Source organism: Onychostruthus taczanowskii, unplaced genomic scaffold (genome assembly GCF_017590055.1).
Source record: "Onychostruthus taczanowskii isolate IOZ18803 unplaced genomic scaffold, ASM1759005v1 scaffold43, whole genome shotgun sequence".
Lineage (NCBI taxonomy): Eukaryota > Metazoa > Chordata > Aves > Passeriformes > Passeridae > Onychostruthus > Onychostruthus taczanowskii.
In genome coordinates, this window is record NW_024501792.1 from 1,999,128 (window position 1) to 2,017,302 (window position 18,175).

The 18,175-nt window shown below is 54.8% G+C and overlaps 1 protein-coding gene and 1 long non-coding RNA gene across 6 annotated transcripts; one reads left to right on the plus strand and one right to left on the minus strand.

Moving 5' to 3' along the window:
* The first annotated feature begins 97 nt into the window (after positions 1-97).
* Positions 98-16,454, plus strand: LOC121340930. Of its 3 annotated transcripts, XR_005953369.1 has the most exons (5): positions 99-221; positions 1,165-1,340; positions 3,158-3,330; positions 12,876-15,508; positions 16,172-16,454. It is a non-coding gene; the product is annotated as an uncharacterized LOC121340930 (long non-coding RNA). The 3 variants fall into 3 exon arrangements; XR_005953370.1 differs by lacking the exon at positions 12,876-15,508 and having other exon boundaries at positions 98-221; XR_005953368.1 differs by lacking the exons at positions 3,158-3,330; positions 12,876-15,508.
* On the minus strand, positions 1,284-6,844 carry THY1 (Thy-1 cell surface antigen). 3 transcript variants are annotated; one of them, XR_005953367.1, is made up of 5 exons: positions 6,510-6,844; positions 4,215-4,295; positions 3,783-4,118; positions 2,762-3,266; positions 1,284-2,372 (listed from the first exon to the last, which is right to left on the minus strand). XR_005953367.1 is itself a non-coding variant. In XM_041414041.1 (4 exons), the coding sequence occupies exons 2-4, from the start codon at positions 4,249-4,251 to the stop codon at positions 3,154-3,156; spliced, it is 486 nt and encodes a 161-aa protein (XP_041269975.1). In that variant the 5' UTR covers positions 4,252-4,295; positions 6,510-6,844; the 3' UTR covers positions 1,284-3,153. The 3 variants fall into 3 exon arrangements, 2 of the variants coding, with proteins under 2 accessions (XP_041269975.1, XP_041269976.1); XM_041414041.1 differs by having other exon boundaries at positions 1,284-3,266; XM_041414042.1 differs by lacking the exon at positions 6,510-6,844 and having other exon boundaries at positions 1,284-3,266; positions 4,215-5,430.
* Positions 16,455-18,175: the final 1,721 nt, after the last annotated feature.

Below are 18,175 nucleotides of genomic sequence, written 5' to 3' on the forward strand. Positions count from 1 at the left end.
AAAAACACCACCGCAGAAATTCAGGGCTCAGGTTACCAGCCAGATAAATATAGTGTCTTTATCTGACCTCACAGGGCGCTGAAATGCTCCTCTCGCATTCCAGCTTGGGGAGGCTTAAAGGGGACGCCAACCCGGGGGGGCTGGTGGCCCACGGCAAGGGGGTGCCGCGAGGGGAGGCTGCGGGGCACGGGGGCTGTGCCAATGGAGGAGGAGGACGGAGGGTAAGCGTGAGGAAGGGAGAGATTTGTGGCGGGAGGTCGAGGTCCAGGAGGGAAAGGATAGAGGGAGGGTTAAGGGAGGGAGGGGGGGGCACACGACTTGGTGTGGGGGGAGGGAGGCACAAAAAAGGGGTGGTCGTGGCTGCCAGCAAGGTTTGGAGTAGAGAATCAGGGTGAGGGGAGCAGCTGGACTGGGTTTTGCCCGCTGTGGGGTGAGCTGTAGGGAGAAGAGCCCCCTAAACCTTCAGCAAAGGTGGGCATGGGGCAGCTGGCGTGGCATGGCCACCCCTCATGGATCCATGGGGACACCGGGGCGCCGCTCCGGGACGCCTGACCCGCCCAGCCCACGGCACCTGCGTGGCCGTGACTCAGCGAGCACCTGCTGGGGATAATGGGGAGGGATGTAATTAGGGTGGCATCTTCCTCCCTCCCTCCCGTCTGGCTCCAGCCCTTAAACAGGGAGGGAACGCGTCGGGGCGTCGCTCTGGGAGGTGGCGCAGGGTCACCAATGGTGTTAAGGGGTGGTGGCAGTCTCCTGCTGGTGGCTCCTGGTGCCAGGGTGGTATCTTGACTCTGGGCAGGGCAGTGTATGGCTGCTCCAGAGGACACGGGAGCCCTTGGCAGCCCCCCAGGCAGCGTGTGGGCACGGGGGCTCCAGCAGGACCCTGGTATGATGGGCACAGGAGCTTTGGGACACGTGCACACCCAGCCCCGCTCCCATGGCCACTTCCATCCCTGGCAATTCCCTCCCCGGAGGACGGATGGGCCAGCACCAGACCTGGTCCCCTGCTTTCCCTCCCTGCCGCCACTGTGGGCAGTAGGTGGCCTCTGAGATGGAGCTGGGGGTTTAGAGACAGGGATGGGGACAAAGGGCCTGGGTCCAGTTGGGCAGGAGGGGGTTGCTCTGCCCAGGAACGTTGCCCCTCTGCCTGCTTCTCTCCCACAGACATTGGGGTGCTGGAGGCACAGGAGGGTTGCCTGGAGAGCTGTACCCCTCAGCAGGGTCCTGGTGCCCAGCCCCACACAGCCCTTGTCCCCACCGCCGCACACACGGGCGCCTGTGGCTCCAACACACAACCTAGGTAGGGTTTTATTGTGCAGACAGAGGAACACTCCTGGATGGTAAGGTGGTTTTTGTTGTTGTTGTTGTTGCTTTTCATAGGGTTCTTTTTTTTTTCCCATTTTTTTTTCCTATTCCCTTAACAGAATTTCTTTGACGACAAGCTGTGGAAACAACTACAAATGTTCACAAAAAAATGAGACTCGAGCCGCGTCCGCGCTCTGCCGCTGGGCTCTGCGCTTGCCCCGGCGCTCGCCAGCACGCCCAGGGAGCTGGGCACAGCCAGGCCTCAGCTGGGCACGGCCTCAGCAGCACTAGACAGCAAGCAAGCAGGCAGGGATGGGCAGGGGATGGGCACGGGGGTAGGAAGCAGCTCTGGAGAGGAGCAAGGAGTGGGGAGCAGCTGCTGTGTATTGCTCTCAGCCGTGGTGGCACAGCCCGGGCTGCACGGGTCTCACAGCTGGGGTTCACCCCATGCACCTGGATGCTCCTGCCTGCCTCTTCCTTTCCCTGTGTCCTCCCCTGAGTGAGGCTCCTCGGGGTCCCGTGGGCATCCAGGCAGCAGATCTGAGCTGTGCTGGCCATCCCTGTCCTTGCTCTCGCCAACCCCTGGCACCATCCTGGCCTTACCGAGGTTGTGGGCTGCCCTTCCGTCCTTTGCTGCTCTTAAAGGGAGACAGGGAAATGCTGAAAGGTAGGAGGGAGAAGGGAGGGGGCACACAGGCTCCTCCCAGGAGCATGGTGGGATTTGAGGAAGACTGCTCTGCCTCTCTATGAGGAAGGACTGGGGTCCCCAGATGTTCCCTTAGGAAAGACAAGGTGCCAGTGCCGGGAAGTCCCTATGGAGACCCTGGGGTCACACTCCCAGGGGGGAACCCCCTCCCCACCAGCCAGCCGGGGTGCAGCTTTGAGGGCCCTGGGGCAGGCAGTGGGGCTGTGGCTAGCTCAGAGAGGCTCTGCTTGCCTCCACTGGTGCTGGCAGCAATTCTCTCGTCACAGCTAAGGGCTGGTCCCCAGGGAGAGCGAGTGATGTCTGGCTCGGGCAGCCCAAAGGAACCAGATGGTGTCTGGAGGAGGCCTCACTTCCAGCTCAGCTGTAAGAAACAGATTAGGAAAAACTTGATGCCGAAGCACATTTGCACTGAGCCCGTTCCCAGGGCCCCAGAGGAGCCCTAAGGAGGCAGGGGGGCTTCATGGTGTCTCCTAGACCTGCTCCTCTCTCTCCTCCCCCAGCCTGCCAGGCCCAGCAGCATCCCATGGCTCCCCTGCTCACTGAGACAGGAGTAATTTTGTGCCCTCTCCCAGCCGTGGCAGCTCAGGTGAGAGGAGCAGGGTGAGGAATAAGTCACCTGGGTGGCAGGCAGGGTGGGTGGGGACACCAAGAGCCCTGTCACCTCCAGGAGCCACAGCACACCACCCACCACAAGCACAGCACCCACCATGGGCACCCTCTGCATGCTTTCGCATCACCCCTCTCTCTTACCTGCCAATGCAGCTGTCTTTCCCCAGACTTGAGAACAGGCAAACCCCAAGAGTTAAAGGGATGGGACAAGCGAGGCTGAGGCCTCCAGTTCTCCCAGCACAAGCAAACCAGCCAGCCTACGGAGCGGGGAGGCGCGATGGGAGAAGCAACGCTGCCTAGCAGAGCCACCATGCTTCGGAGCGGGGCGTGTGTGCATGGGATGGTGGGCCTCGGCACAGGATGGTGGTTAGCGTTAATATACGGCTAAATAGAGATAACACAGAGAGGTTTCACGGCTTCCAGACGCTTCAGCTTCTCTTTCCAGGGGCTGCGAGGAAGGCGGGGTGGCTGGGGTGCTCAGTGTGTGCGTGCGTGTGTGTGCGAGCGCTGTGAGTGTGTGTGTGTTTCGCCTTTCAGAGGGACACGAAGTCCACGGCTTGCAGGAGAGGCAGGGAAAGGAGCAGCAGCAGGAGCCACGAGGTGTTCTGGATCAAGAGGCTGAAGCCGGCGCATTTCTCCAGTTTGTCTGTGAGGAGAAGGAATGGGGAGGGAGAGAAGAGAGGCAATGAAATCCCTCGGGAGTTCTAATGGTACTGGAACACAGCTTCTTGCAATGCAGCACGCCCCATCCTGGCCTGTTTCCCTCCTAACATGTAGCAGCAAAGATTTTTTGAGACCCTGAGAAGCATAACCCTGCCTGTGCCTGACTGAGGTGACAAGTGGATGGGCACCAGGTGACACAAAGGTCTCTGCATCTGGAGGAGTGCTCCTGTGGGATGCAAGTGTGGAGGATCCCCACTGTCCTCTCTATGGGAGGATATCTAGGCAATGTGCCCGAGGTGGGACCCAAGAGAGGCAGGAAAAGCACTGTGAGATGGGGTAGAGTGAGTCCATCTGTGGGATGAAACCCACCTGAAGGGCATGTAAGGGTTAGGACATAATTTATGGACTCAGGGAGGATCCGGGGACAGGGAGTTGTGGTGTTCTCTGCTGGTCAGAGCAGGTGGGAAGGACTGAGGCCAGGTGCCACTGCCTGTCTCACCTTTGATAACAGTGATGTTCTTTATCTGGTTGCCAGTGTAGTCGTTGGTGGCCTTCAGCTCGCACATGTAGATGCCCTCATCGCTGGTGGTGAAGCTCTGCAGGTGGAGGCACACCAGGTTCTTGTGCATGGTGACGTTGGCTCGGCTCCGGTAGATGTTCTCGGAGACGCTGATGGTGCTGTGGATGACGTGCTTCCTGTTGTCCTTGGTGATGCTGAACTCGTAGGTCAGGGGGTTGTCGGTTTTGTTCTCATAGCGACAGTCCACGCGCAGGTTCTGGCCCAGCAGGCAGGCACTCAGGTCTTTGATCATCTGGCAGTTGGCGGCCTGGAGGACTGGGGAGAGGCAGGAGGGGGTTGGACAGGGATCTGGGGGTGCCCATACAGCCTCCAGGCTGGTGTGGGCTGAGCAGGGAGCAGGGAGGGATGTACCTGTCAGGATGACAGCAATGCCCACAGTGGGGTTCATCTTGCTGCTGAGGTGCCCGGGGGGGCTGTCTCTGAGAGGGGAACCTGGGCAGGGGGAGAGAGAGGCAGTTAGCCAGGCCCTGCCCCATGGGTGTGGGCACTCGGTGGTGCAGGCTGCCCTTCTTGCATAGATGATGCTCTAGTGCCTGCTCCTCCTCGCCAGTGTCTGCTTCACTGCACAGAGCCTGGCTGGCACTGCACCCAGCTGGGGAAGCAGGCGCTGTGTGTCTGCCCAGCATCATCTTTGCACATGCCCAGGCAATGCCCCATCCACACTTTGTTTTCCCTTGTCCAGATCCCCCCAGCAGACATTAAATGAGCATGGCCAGACCTGCAGCAAGGCCTGCATGTCCAGTCTCCTCCCCCTTTTGCCCCATGGCCAGCCAAGGTTTGGATAGGTGAAACCAGGCTGCACCCCAGTGCCCGCACACTTTGACCAGAGGTCTTTGGCTCATGGTGAAGGGGCTGCCAGCTGAGGGACCCTCTTAGGGGGCAGTGGGTGCCCGCCCTGCCAGTTCTTGAGCAGCTCCAGCGGGTGAGCTCAGCAAGGATGAGTCATTGCGATGCAGTGAGGGAAAGGGGCCAAGAGCAGTGAGGAAGAGGGACACAGCAGCTGGACAGTGAGCCAAGACCACCGAAAGATGGCACAAAGCCTCCAGGAGCTGAGCTCAGCCTGCCTGGCCATGGGGTGGAAGGGGTTTGGGTGGCAGCATCCACTGAGTCCCTGCCCAATGCCTGTCTCTCTCCAGGCTGCGTGTGTGGGTAAGGGGCCCGTGATGTGCCATCCAAACACCAGGGCTGCTGATTCCAGTTAGCCCAATGCAGCCACAAGGAATCAATTAAAGATTTGCAGCCTGGCCAAGCAGCCGCGTGGGGAATCCAGCCGCAGACATGCGGAATGGAGGGACAGTGTGGGGGAGCAGCGAGGCAGCCGGGCTGAAGGACACACCAAGCGTCCTGCAGTCAGCTCTCCAGGCTGGCCGTGTGGGGCCAGGTCCAAGAGGGGGAGCTGATAAGCCAGCCCTTCATAACTCCAGGCTGGCAGAGGGGACAACAGCCCCTCAGTTTGCTCCCTCTGAGCCTAGCAAAGCATCCAGGGAAGAGCTAGGAATTGCCTGTACCACAGCCAGCTACATTTTTCTATTTCACAATTTTTGGGTTTTTCATATAACGTTCCGAGAGGAAATACCAAACCCATTTGCTCACCCTGAAGCTCTGAAAAGTCTCTTTATCCAGAACCCTAACCCCTGGCCAGGAGGAAAAATTCTCTTCTCTTTGATCTTGACACCCAAGAGGTTGCCAATGGGGTAAATGCTTGAACCTCTGGATTCCTAGAAACTGTCCCTCCATCCCTTGCTTTGTCATTTCCCAGCATTAATCTGCTCCCTTTTGAATGTCCTGGGACACTATCTAGGTCATAGCCTGGCTTTCCTCCAGAAAATCCAAGCTCCCAGAGAGGGGGTTTTCCTCCCACCTATGTGCCCAAACACTCAGATTTTCTAGGCTCTGGGTTGATAGCCCTTGGACCCCTCTTCTCCTGCCAGCAGTGCTGGGAGCAGAGCAAGCCAGGTAACTCTCACTCCTGCATGATCCCAGGGGTTTGGCGTAGGGACAGGGCTCGGGGGACGGTGGCATTTGCGGGGCTCCAGCTCTTAGAGGGCAAAGTTCCTGGCGTGGTCCCCACCTGCTCGGGGTCACACCATGGTGGTACCTACCCCCTGTGCCCAACAGCATGACAGGCTCAGAGTGACAAACGAGCTGCGGGGATGGGGACGGGGGCGTGCAGAGCCAGGCTGGTGGGCTGACGGAACGCAGAGCCGCAGGATCCTGGCTGTGCCGGGGGGTGGCTGCCAGCAAAGGGGGTGCACGGGGACGCGGTGTGCAGGGAAGAGCGATCGGGCGACCCTCGAGAGGGGCAGGAGGGCTCGGGGTGGGCGAGCTCCCCCCCTGCAGCAGCGCAGAGCGGGAGCGCGGCTGCGGTGCGGGCGTGCGCACGGGCGCGCCCACCGGGAATGCCGCAGTCCCGAGCCGAGGGTGGGGGGCACCGGCAGCGGGGCGAGAAGCTGAGCCCATCCCCTCCTCCAGCGCGCTCCGTCCGACCGAGCAGCCCCCGGGCGAGGGGCGAGATGCCCCCGGTGCCACCGCGGCGCCCGGCCACTGCGGACCCTCCCCCGCCCGCAGCCCCGCGTTGTGCCCCGAGCCCAGCGGCTGCTCCCGGCCCGGCAGCGTGCGGGGCGCTGCGGGGCGGCCGGTGCTTACCTGCGGGCGCTGTCCGGTGCTGCCCGCTGCCTGCGGGGCTGCCGGCGCTGTCCGGGGCTGCCCGGCGGGCTGTGGGCGCGGCGCTCCCGCAGTCTGGGCAGGGCTGGGCGGGCGGACCCAGCGAATGGGGACCGGGAGGCGTCACTGAGGCTCGGCCCCCGGCCCTGCGGTGGGGGGCGGTGCGGGGGGGCCCTGCCTCTGCGGGACTCGGACGCCCCCGCCCCGGACAAGGGGCGCGCACTGATGCGGAAGGTGCCGTTCGCCCCCCTTATGTTCCCCAGGAAGGGCGACACATCCCTATCGCCATGGGAACATCATTTTGCGGAAGAGCTGCCAACCCTCATCTTCCCCGGCAGCGTGGGAGGTGTTTTGCTGGGAAAGGAGGATGGTTGGGAAGGGGGAAAGGAGCCTGGTGTGGGCTTTGCTGAGGAGGGGGCAGAGGTATCATCCTCTGCCACCAAATGAGTTCAGCTCAGGTGCTCCAAGAGGCCACTCTGCACCAGGTCACCACAGGTCTCCTCCATGTGGGAAATAATTGTGAATCAATGATTCACAATGCTGAATCAAAGAATCACACAATCATTTAATTTGGGAAGGATCTTTAACACCATAAAGTCAAACTGCTAACCCAACACTGCCAAATCTACAGCTAAGCCATGGCCCCAAGTGTCACATCTACAGGCTCTGTCTGTGATGGCATTGGACACGGACCTTCAGTTTTCAGCCCAGGTCTGGTGACAATGAGGACACAGCAAGGTTTTCCTCCCCACAGGCTCCCATCAGCATGTTTGGAAATGGGATAAGCAGAGCTGCATTTGCCCAGGCAAAATGGCTTTGGATCCAGAAAGCAGCCTGGGACAAGACCTCTTCCCTGGTCTTTGTCAAGGTCACGTCAGCAGAGGAAGGCAGCAGCAGGGAGCTGTTCTCCCTGGGAGTTTGGGTCCAGAGGTATCCCAGGAAGGCACAGAAACACACAGGATAGCCTGCCCTGCCCTCACCTCCTCCCACAGCCCTGGCTGGGCCCTGCTAAAAGGGCTGACACTGGGAAAGTTGATATAAAAGTCATGTTCTCCTCCAGCAGAACCTGATCCCAGGTGACACTCGAGTGCTGAGGTTTTGCAAGCTGGCTGTGCAGGGGGTTTTGCTAATTCCACAGAAGCTTGGCTGTGGCTGCTTGCTTACTACATGGGCTGCAGGTGTGCTGGCCCAAACAGGGACAGCCCCCCAAGCTGGCCAGGGGGCCTGTGGTGCCCTGGGAGTGTTCAGCAGGGTCCCAGTGTACTGCCATGAGGAGGGCAAAGAGCTGACCCTTGTGGCAGTGGGGTGTTGAAGGCACTGTGGCAGCATGACACACCACACTGCTGGCTCAGTCTGGCAGGGCTGGCTAAGGATGGGAGGAGAGGCATGGCAAAACAACAGGGAAAGATACCGAGACTGGGAGCAGACGGATGCAAAGGCAAAGAGACAGACATGAGGCATGCTGCAATGTTGTTGTCAGGGGGGAAAATATTGCAAGCACAAGGTCTACATCCAAACACAGCTGTGATGTGGGGCAGCACATTTAACCACACACACACACATACACACACACACACACAAACTCACACGTGGGTCCTTTTCACATTTAGCCTCACATCTCCATAAGCTGCGTCTCCTCCGCATCCCCACCCTCAACTGCAGCTATTGCACAGTGAACCAGGGAATTCAAGCTCCAATTACTGGCTTCTAGAGGCATGCAGTAGCCCAAGTCCCACTGCGAGAGATTTGGGCTTCCTTTCAGTCTTTGGCTGTAGAGGCAGGCGTGAGTGTGCAGTATCTGGGCAGTGCTGGCAGCCACTGTCCTGCCTACGTGTTTGCAGGAGGCTCCTTGCAGAGGTTTTCCCTTTTGCTGCAGATTGCAGCCTGGCTGCTATCCCTAAACCAGAGAAAAGCACCCAAGTCACACCTAATGCAGAGGCCTCCGGATAGCAGCCAGAGGAAAGGAGTGGGGAGGAGAAAACCTGATGGAGAGGAGGGCAGGCAGTGTTTGCAGTGGAAGGTGTCAGTCAGGGAGACAGACAGCAAGAGGGACAAGGAGGCAGCCAAACAGGCACAGTGCAGCACAGCAGCGCAGACACCAGCAGGAACGAGTGGATGCGGCAGGACAGACAGACCAGCAGGCAGAAGCAGGGCACAGACAGCTCCCCTGGGAGCTCAGAGCAGCCAAACTGCCCCTGGATCCTCTCTGGAGAGAAAGCCAGGGCATGTGGGTGTTCCTGCTCCCAACAGCTCAGTAGCTGCAGGAGGCAGGCTAGGAGCAGAGGCTCTGAGGGGCATCATGACTCGGGTGTCTGGTGATGCTGCAGCAATTAAAACCTGGCCTTGCCCAAGGACATCCTGCTGCAGGCGACACCCTTCTAGGAGAAAGATGGATGCACATCCTTCCCAAGAGGAACATTTCTGCCCTGCCCTCAGCCTATCCCAAACACAGGAATTGGAGAGTCTCTCCCTTTTCCTCCTGCTCATGAATCACAGCACAGCAGCACACCCTGGGTCCTGCTCAAAACAATGCTCACACAGCAACCATTTGCTCCCACGCTGCCAGTTGCTGGGGAGAGGCGATGTAAGGACATGGACAACAGGACTTGGGGGCAGCCGTGCTGTGGAGACACCCCTGACACCCTCCCCAAGGCCATTAGAGCTGAGGAGTTGCAACATCAGTGGTAGAGCTGCAGAGATCACAGCCCAAGGAGTGACTGATGCTCACCTGCCTCACGGCTCAGCCCCTGCCCCAGAGACAGGAGGCCTGCAAAGGGTTTGCTCCTCACTGCATTAAGCCAAACCCAGGCCCTTCCCACCCCATCTTTGAGGGACAAGGAAGGGAGGCTGCAGAAGAGCTGTGCCCTTGATTGGAGGGACAGAATGGCCCTTGGGAGCCCAGTGAGGCCCCACAGATGCTAAATGTAGCACGGCCCAGATATTAAGCCCCTGGGCTTTGTGGCAGTGCTGCACAGAGCAGGGGTGGAGGAGACTGTGCTCCCCTGCTTCCTGCAGGTAGCACAGAGCCAGGGAAAACAGGGGCAGGCAGGACTCCTGCTGCAGCACTGCTTGGGGTCGCATCATCCTGGCAAAGGAGATGGCTGGCACAGAACCCCAGCCTTGGCGGCCTGTACCTGCTTTGTGCCTGTGTCCTGCATAAAGAGAACCCCAGAGAATGAAGATCTCTAACAGTGATGAGGGCTAAGCAGTGCCTGTGAGCAATCAGCTCCAGCCCTGCACTGACACACTTGCCAGCAGGAACATCCCTCCCTTCCTCCTGTTTGCTGCACACTCTATCCTGGAGCTGCCTCGTAGCTCCTGGCTCTGTGCTCACAACCAGTCATCACATGAGTGCCCCAAAGTGGGAATGTTGTCAAGGGGCTTCTCTGGGAGGCTGCCAGCACTGAGCATTCACTACAGTGTAGGATCCTCCCCAGTAAATCCTGCTTCACCTGCACTGCTGCCTTCCCAGCCTACTGGGATCCACCAGACAAGACCCAGCAGTGGAGCTGTCCTGCCAAAACAGAGCAGAGCCATTGTCCCTGGAGCCTGATATCCATCTGGAGGAGGAGCTGACTATCTCTGTCCGCCTCCCGCTCAAGGCCACTAAAATGTCTTTGCAAGTCTTAGGAATCCTTGTGGGAGCCAGCCAGGACACGAGGAGCCAGCTCAGCCTGGAAGAGGAGGTTGACTGAGGTAGAGAGCTCTTAGTTTGCTCCATCTGCTCTCCAGACTGAGTGGGAAGGGTGCTTGGCTGCCTGCTCCAGCCTCCTCCTCACCGCCTCCCATCACATCCTGTTAGTTCTCGGCAGGGGCTGGGTTTTTTGGGAGAGCTGCTTTCTGCACTGTGCCCTGCAAAGCTGATCTCTGCTGAGCTGTGAGCGAGACTCATCCCTGCGGGCGGGAGAGGCATCTCTGCCCGTTGAGCCAGGCAGGTCTGGCAGGTAAATCCTGGCTCAGTTTGCAGACCTTACCTGCAGGGTCAGTAGCCACAGGGCCTGTATTTCAAGCTCTCTGCAAGGTGCCACATCCCACCGGCTCTTTGGAGGAGTGAACATGGACAGAGCTAGAATTGGGAAAAGGTGCCACTTCAGGTGGTGAAACTCCCCTCTGCCACCTGCTGAACACCTGTGACACCACCACCCTCACTCCCTTTAAAATGGGGAGTACCTGTGGGACTGATACGGGATGTGCAGCACTGGAAGCCCCAGGAGGGAACTGATTCCCAGACAAACCTTAAGCCCCTTTGTTTTACAGAAACTTACACATGTTGGAAAGGAGATGCTGCTGGGGGCCTCCAGGAGGTGCTGGACAGAGGAAGAGCACAGCACCATTTCTGCTTCCCATCCCCAGCCATGCTTTCCCCTCTGTCTCAGGAGAGATGACTAATGCAAGTTACAGAAAGTGGAAATAGCTTCCTTGATTATTCTCTTCCTATCTGCTGGGCCTTAAGGAATAGAAAGTATTTATTAACATTCCTTATTTATGAAGGAACCATTAGGCCAGGGTGGTTAACTCTCACCACACAGGTTCCTAGGGATAGCACTGCAGAAGAACCACAGGAAGCAGCTGCCTGCAGGGTCTCCCAGTGCTCTGAGCCAGTGGGAAGAGGCAGGTTAAATCCAGTCCACAGTTAAATACAGTCTACAACTTCCTCCTGAGGGGCAGCACCAATCTCTGCTCTTTGATGACCAGGGACAGGAGGTGCAGGAATGGCTGGAGCTGAGCCAGGGGAGATTTAGGTTGGATATTAGGAGAAGAGGATGGAGAGGCACTGCCCAGGCTCCCCAGGGAATGGTCAGGGCCCCAAGGCTGCCAGAGCTCCAGGAGTGTTTGGACACTGCTCTCAGGGATGCACAGGGTGGGGCTGTCGGAGCTGTGCTGTGGGAACTCAACGACCCTCCCAACTCAGGATATTCCATGATTCCATAAATAAAGGCAGTTTTGCCCCTTTCTAGCACGGCACAGGGCTCAGTCCTACCCTGAGGCTGTCAGGACCCGGGCAGTGCTGGCAGGGCAGTGGCTGTGGCTGCACAGACAGAGCTTCCCTTGAGCAGCCACCAGCTGCTCCTGCCCTGGGGTTTGTGTCATCAGCTCCAGCGCTCCCGCCTCTCCCCATTGTTAGCAGGGACAATGGCACATGTGCAGGGCCGGGGGAGAAAGGGCTTTCCCTGCTCTGAGGAGCCCTCCTGCCCCAGCCACACCCGAATGCCTGCAAGAGGAGGAAGAGGAGGAGGCAGCCCTGCGTGCCCACACCGGGCTGTGGCTCCTCCAGGCACTCAGCCAGCCCTGCTCTTTCCCTTCTTGGCATCACAGCGCAAACACCAGCAGCCCTCCAGCCACATCAACCTCTTCTGGAGCACATGGCCACTCAGGGATTCTTCCCAGTCCGTAATGGCAAATTGTTTGGAGCAGGGGGGATTTTCAAGTGCTTCCCAGGCAGCTCAACACCCCTTTGTCGTCTACTCCTGCTTAGGCTGGAGAACCCACAAGTGTCTGGAGCCCCAGTCCCCCATCCCTTCCATCCCTTCCACTGTTGCCTTCAGGGACAGCAAGTGGGTCACTTCACATCCCTGGGGAGCAGTTTTGCCACAGAAAAAAAAACACCCTTAAGAAATTCTTTTTCTTTTTTTTTTTTTTTAATTTTTTTTATTTTTTTATTTTTAGTCCAGGCCAACCCCTCTGCTTTGAAATGTTAGTGTAGGAGAGATTGTGGATAGAGACAGCACTGTCATAAAGAGGCACTGAGATTTAGAAAGGAGAATCCTAATGTTAGAAAAAAGTTAGAAATTAAAGGGGGAAAAAAAAAATCAGGATTGTAGCAGTGAGAATTTACCCAGGCACGCAAGGAACTGTGCTAGTGAGTACTCATCTCTCTCAGCTATTACTTAGTATCCATTATCATGAATTATTTATTTTCTATTGTTATTATCAATGACTTACATTTTTATTAGTTATTATTATCTACAGTACCTAAAACTCAGCAAGTGGAGGCTCTGCCACATGGAGAATTCTTTATGTTTGGTCAAGAAGCACAACAAACATGAGTAAAACCAAGTTTTGCTGAGTTTGCTCTCCTATTGCTGAGGAATTCACAGCTGGGAACACCAGGAATAAACAAGAAAAGGCAACACATGCTTAATAAATCTCCCTTAAATGTTGAAATCTTCATTGCAAAGAGCAAACACCTTCTGTATTTTATAGAAGAAATGTCTCCCTGTGGCTAGGGGAGCTGGAGCATGTTCCAAAGCAGAAGCTACACAGCATCTGCTGTAACATTTATGCCTAAGGGGTTTGAGATCCTGCCAGTCAGCACTTGATTACAACTCACTCTCATATTCTTTTCAGATAATTCACAGAAATCTACCCATAAGATGTCAGCCTAGCAGGGTAATGGACACCAAAACATGGTAACAAAATATGCATTTAGGAACGCCAAGGATGGATAAACACCTCATGACATCACAATCTGCAGCTGCAGGGGAAAACATTAAAGAAATACAGGACAAGTGCAAACGCATGAGAGAAGAAGGTGTAGGAAAAATTGTAAACCAGAGGCTGAAAAAGCATTTTATTGAGGGAAAAGAAGATAGAGGAAGAAAAAAAAAAAAAAAAGTCACAGCTGCTACTCCTGGGGAGAAAAAAAGAGAAGGATTTCGTGAATACTGACATAAAGAGGCTTTCTCCAGTAACAATAAAACTGCTGTAAAAAACAAAAAACAGGTTGAGAGACAAGACCACCACAGCCTTTCTAAAGATGGGCCTTTCTCCAGCCGCTCGGAGCGCCGCCGGCCCGCACACCCCTCACGAACGGCGACGCCGACGGCTCTGAGGGCGCTGAGGGGAGCAGCGGGAGGCGCCCCCTTGCGGCGCGGGAACAGCGGCGCGGCGGCGGCGCAGCCCCGCCCCGTCTCCCTCAGGGCGCCGCCATGGCCTGTCGGTGACGGTCCCCGCACTCCAGCGGCACTCTAGGCTCCTGCTTCTCCCTCAGTGGCATTCGGGACAATCGCTTTCACTCCGTGTCTCTCAGCAAAAGCTTTCACCGAAACTCGGGGCACCTGCCTGTCCCTCAGCGACGCTTGGAACACCCATTTTCCTTCTCCATGTCCCTCAGGGCACCCAAGCGACACTCGGGACACCCATTCTGCCCCTTCATGTCCTTCAGCAAAAGCCCGCTGCGAAGCTTGGGGCACCTGCCTGTCCCTCAGCGACGCTTGGAACACCCATTTTCCTTCTCCATGTCCCTCAGGGCACCCAAGCGACACTCGGGACACCCATTCTGCCCCTTCATGTCCTTCAGCAAAAGCCCGCTGCGAAGCTTGGGGCACCTGCCTGTCCCTCAGCGACGCTTGGAACACCCATTTTCCTTCTCCATGTCCCTCAGGGCAGCCAGGCGACACTCAGGACACCCACTCTGCCCCTCCGTGTCCCTCAGCGAAAGCCCTCAGAGAAACTTGGGGCACCTGCTCAGCGAAAGGCGTCACTCGGGACACCCACTCTGCCCCTCCGTGTCCCTCAGCGAAAGCCCTCAGAGAAACTCAGGGCACCTGCCTGTCCCTCAGTGACATTCGGGACACCCAATTTTCCTCACAGCGCCCCAGGGACACTCCAGGAACCTTCCTCTGCCTCTCTGTCCCTCAGTGTCAATGGGGCACCCACATTCCCCGTCAGTGACCCCTGAAGCCCCTCAATGACAGGGTACCCCACTGGCCCTGGTGACCCCCACAGACCCCTCCTCTGCTTTTCTCTTCAGTGCCAATAATCTCCAGCACTGCTAAACCCGAAGCCTCTGAGTAATTTCAAGTCCTAAAACAAATGCATAAGATTATTTTTAAAAAAAACCCAAAATTCCTATTGAAGTTCATATGCTGTCTTAAAACCCTTTGGAACAAGTATGTTCCTAAGCTTTTTGTCGCAAGGATTGACTTATTTACTATGGTTATTTACACATGAACATAAACTGTATTTATATAGTCCTTTACTGTTGGAAGAGTGGAAGGTGTTTGTGTCAGTCAGTTATGACATGATTTTTCATTTTATTCTTTCCAGGGAATAGAATTTTTTATGCCATGGTTTGTTTTGGTTTTTTTTTTTTTAATACTGTGAATCTGTTTTGAAGAGATTCAGATTTCAGTTAAAAAACATTGGGTAAGACACTCCAAAAAGCAATATTTTTTAACTTGAAGGACTTACTGATAGTACTTACTTATTTCTAAGGTTACACGTTAGTAAATTTAAAAAAAAAAAACCTTAAAGCAAGTTTTTTGTAACCAAAGGAAAACCAGAAAATTCTGTTGGTGTCAATCAGAGGCAGGGATAAAAAGAAATAGTAATAATAAGAAAGGCAGGGAATGAATTAGATGAAAACCAGAGGAAAACATTGCTATTATAATCATGCTACACACACGGGGGAAGGCTCTTCTTGCAAAACACACACTTAAGAAAGCAGGGATTTACTAAGCACCACAAACAACATAACCTGCTGTTTACTACAAGAAGAGTAAACAAACACTAGGAACCAACCCACAGCTTCTTTTCATGCAATTCCTCTCTGTGCTGGCAGGCCAGGGCTGCATTTCTGAATATATATTGGAAATAAATCACATGAAGCTCCACTGAGATGAAGCAAAGCGTTGTAAATATGAATTAATCAAGTGTGAAGGGCCAACAAAGATGGTCCATGTGTCCTCACGCAAAGCAATGATTTGATGGAGCCAGCCTCTTCCTCTTAATAATACATGGATTGCTTTTGCTTGGGAGAGATGCAAGGGAATCAGAATTCCAGAATGGTTTTGAGTTGGAAGGGACATTCTACTCGTGGGGCGTCTCCATCCAGGGAATTCCGAGTGGAAGCAGCAAAAGGAGTGATGAGGAGGAGAAGCGAAGGCAGGGTGTTGATCCTGCTGGGAACCACGAGAGCGCAGCATTGCCCTTCGCTGGGCTGGTGCTCGCAGGTGCAGCGGGCACAGGGAGAATTCCTTGTAGGTGAAAACAAATTGCACAACCCACCAGTCCTGTGCTTTCTTGATGGAATACAGGCCGTTCGTAGGGCGGGTTTTGGTTTATTTTTTTTATGTTTTAACGATTTTTGCTTTTCAGAGCTTAGGTTGGTGTTCCCTGGTGGGATAGATAGGAGGGGTGAAAGTGAGTTTTGTGAGCTGCACAGCTCTATTTTGTGTACATACTCTTAGGCCTGACTTACTGAAGCGGGGCTTTAGTGGAGATTTCAGTGGGGAGAAGCACTCCCAGCTGTATGGAAAGTAGATGGGAATAATAATTAAAAAAAGTTAAAATCTGCTGATCTCTCAGCAGTTTAGCAGATTGAAATGATGAAAACAACTTCTGAATTCTGGCAGTAGTGTGCTTGGAGTGTGCCATGGGCTCCTCCAAGTTTTATGGTTGCATTAAAGGGGTAAGGGAGACTCTAATGGAGACTGATGGCAGGGAAAGAGAATAGAATCACTGGAAAGCTGGACTGGTAGAGTCATTCAATAAATTATAAGTCTCCCTTCTCTGTCGCAGGCTTTTAAGAACCAGCAATGTTGCTGGCACACATCTGTGTGTGGTGGTGAAGGAGTGAGTGGCTTAGACCTGGGAGCGCTCCTGGATTGTTTTTCCAAGCCTAATATGTCCATCTTCTGCAGGTGTGAACATCTGACCCTGTCTGGACGGCTGTAGACCTCAGTGCTGTGCTTCCTCAGTGCTTCCTGCCTGGCTGCAGCTCAAACTACCTTGACCTACAAAACAATTTCCAGCCCCTTGCTAAACACAACAAAGAACTGTCCATTGATCACTTAAATGTTTTCCAGTCCCCCGTCTAGCCAAACTCTCTCTTTGGCACCACTTACCACTCAGTAAACCTCAGCCAGCAGGAAAAAAAAATTGTTTCCTTGTTTACAAAATAAAAAGAAAAGAATGATTCTCTGATTCAAAGGCCTGGGGACCTTGTTTACCCTCCAGCCTGGAGTGATTTTTTATGGGCAGGTTTATAAACCCCTGCACAGCCAGCTCTGTAGTGCTGACAGACCTTTCAGTGTAGCTGCTTTAACACCTCTGCTCTGACAGGAGCGCCACTGTGGATCTCAGGGATAGCAGCAGAACAGACAGACATTTTTGGCTATTGGCAGGCTCATGTGTACTGCAGAGACCTTTATCTTGCTAAGGGAGTGGAGCCCTTTTAGTGTCTTGATGGGGAGAGGGCAGGAATTCGACATGGACAAGGCCAACCATTCCAGTCCTGCTAAAGCTGCTGTTATGCCCTGAGTTTTTGAGGCAGAAACTTGGTACAGTGTGTAAGGGAAAAGTGTTGGGATGAGCCTTGTTCTAGAGCTGTCACCAGCAGTGTTCTGTCACCAGTGTCACAACACAGGACCTGAAAACCCCTCAATGTTCTTTGTGCCCCCTCTGGCATGTGCTCTTCTGCAGCCTTTGGTTCTTCCTTATCATAAATCCTGCAGGATTTAACTTCTAGCTACTGATCCTTTTGACAGTAATGGACCATTAACTAACTAGACATAAAATTGAAAGTGTAAATCCCTCTGCCTTGGGGAATTAGAAAGCAGGTTTAGGATGCCAGGCCATGAAACGAAGGAGTTCATTGTAATCACAAATGAGGCCTGATTAACTCTGCCTGCCTGGCACCCTGATCTGTGCCAGCTGATGAACACGAGACCAGGAGGTGAGGCTGGTGCTACAGGACATTTGCAAGTGCCAGGGAAAGCCTTTAGTCTTGGTGCTTGAGCTTCTTTATCCCATTGCCAGGACCTTCCCTGTAGAACAGTGTGGGAGTCTGGGCTGCTGAGAAGTTATCTCCAGACACTGATGCTGCTCTGATTGGAAGTTTGGTGTGTTGTCCTTTGTTGGGATAAGGAGAGAAGGGAAGCCCAGAGGTGAAGGTGCCTCTGCCCCTGGGGAACAACATCAGGGAGAAGGATGAGGTGATGGAGCAGCTCTGCAGGATGGTGTGCACCAAGTCCAGTTCCCAGCCCTTCCTGGGCTTCCAGTGACGTCACAGGCTCTGCTCTGAGTCTGTGGGAGTGAGTTTGCTTCTCTCTCTTTTCACTAGACCTTCAGATCAGTGCCCACTGATTAAAAAGTTAATTACCTTCCTCTTGCAGAAATGACTCTGCTTTCAAGGTCTCCCAGGCCCTTAATTGAGCATCTTTCTGTGACAGAACTTTCGATTGAATTGCAGTGAGTCACCATCAGAGCCAGGATGGCCAGGTCAGATGAGGATGTCTTCAGGGAGCCAACGGGGCTCTGCATGTGCTGAATGGAGTGGTCCCAAACTCCTCAGGAATAAGCAACTGCATCAGAGAGAAGAGAGGGAATTGGGTGGAGTCTGCATTTCTGTGACCTCCTGGCAAGCGAAGTGCCTGGTGGCTAGTGGTCCCTGCACACCAGAGCCAGCCCCACCAGCTCTGTGTGTTTCAGCACTTCCCTCCTTACCCTGGATCCTGTGGCCACGCTCCTGAGCTGAGTGCCTGTGCCATTCATCATGCCGGCAGCACAAGAGCAACTGGAAAAAGTGTCTGGAATTTATCACCGATGGCAGGAGCTTTTGTCTGTAATAGAAAACATTTTCTCCCTCCTCTCTTCTAGAGCTTTTCTCCTTCCCTTCTCTCATTATTATTATTATTAAGAAGCTT

Coding starts and splice junctions, on each gene's coding strand:
- THY1 (XM_041414041.1), bottom strand. CDS start 4,251: ATGAACCCCACTGTGGGCATTGCTGTCATCCTGACAG. Junction 4,119..4,214: donor CATTGCTGTCATCCTGACAG/GTACATCCCTCC, acceptor GCCTCTCCCCAG/TCCTCCAGGCCGCCAACTGC. Junction 3,267..3,782: donor GAACATCACTGTTATCAAAG/GTGAGACAGGCA, acceptor TTCTCCTCACAG/ACAAACTGGAGAAATGCGCC.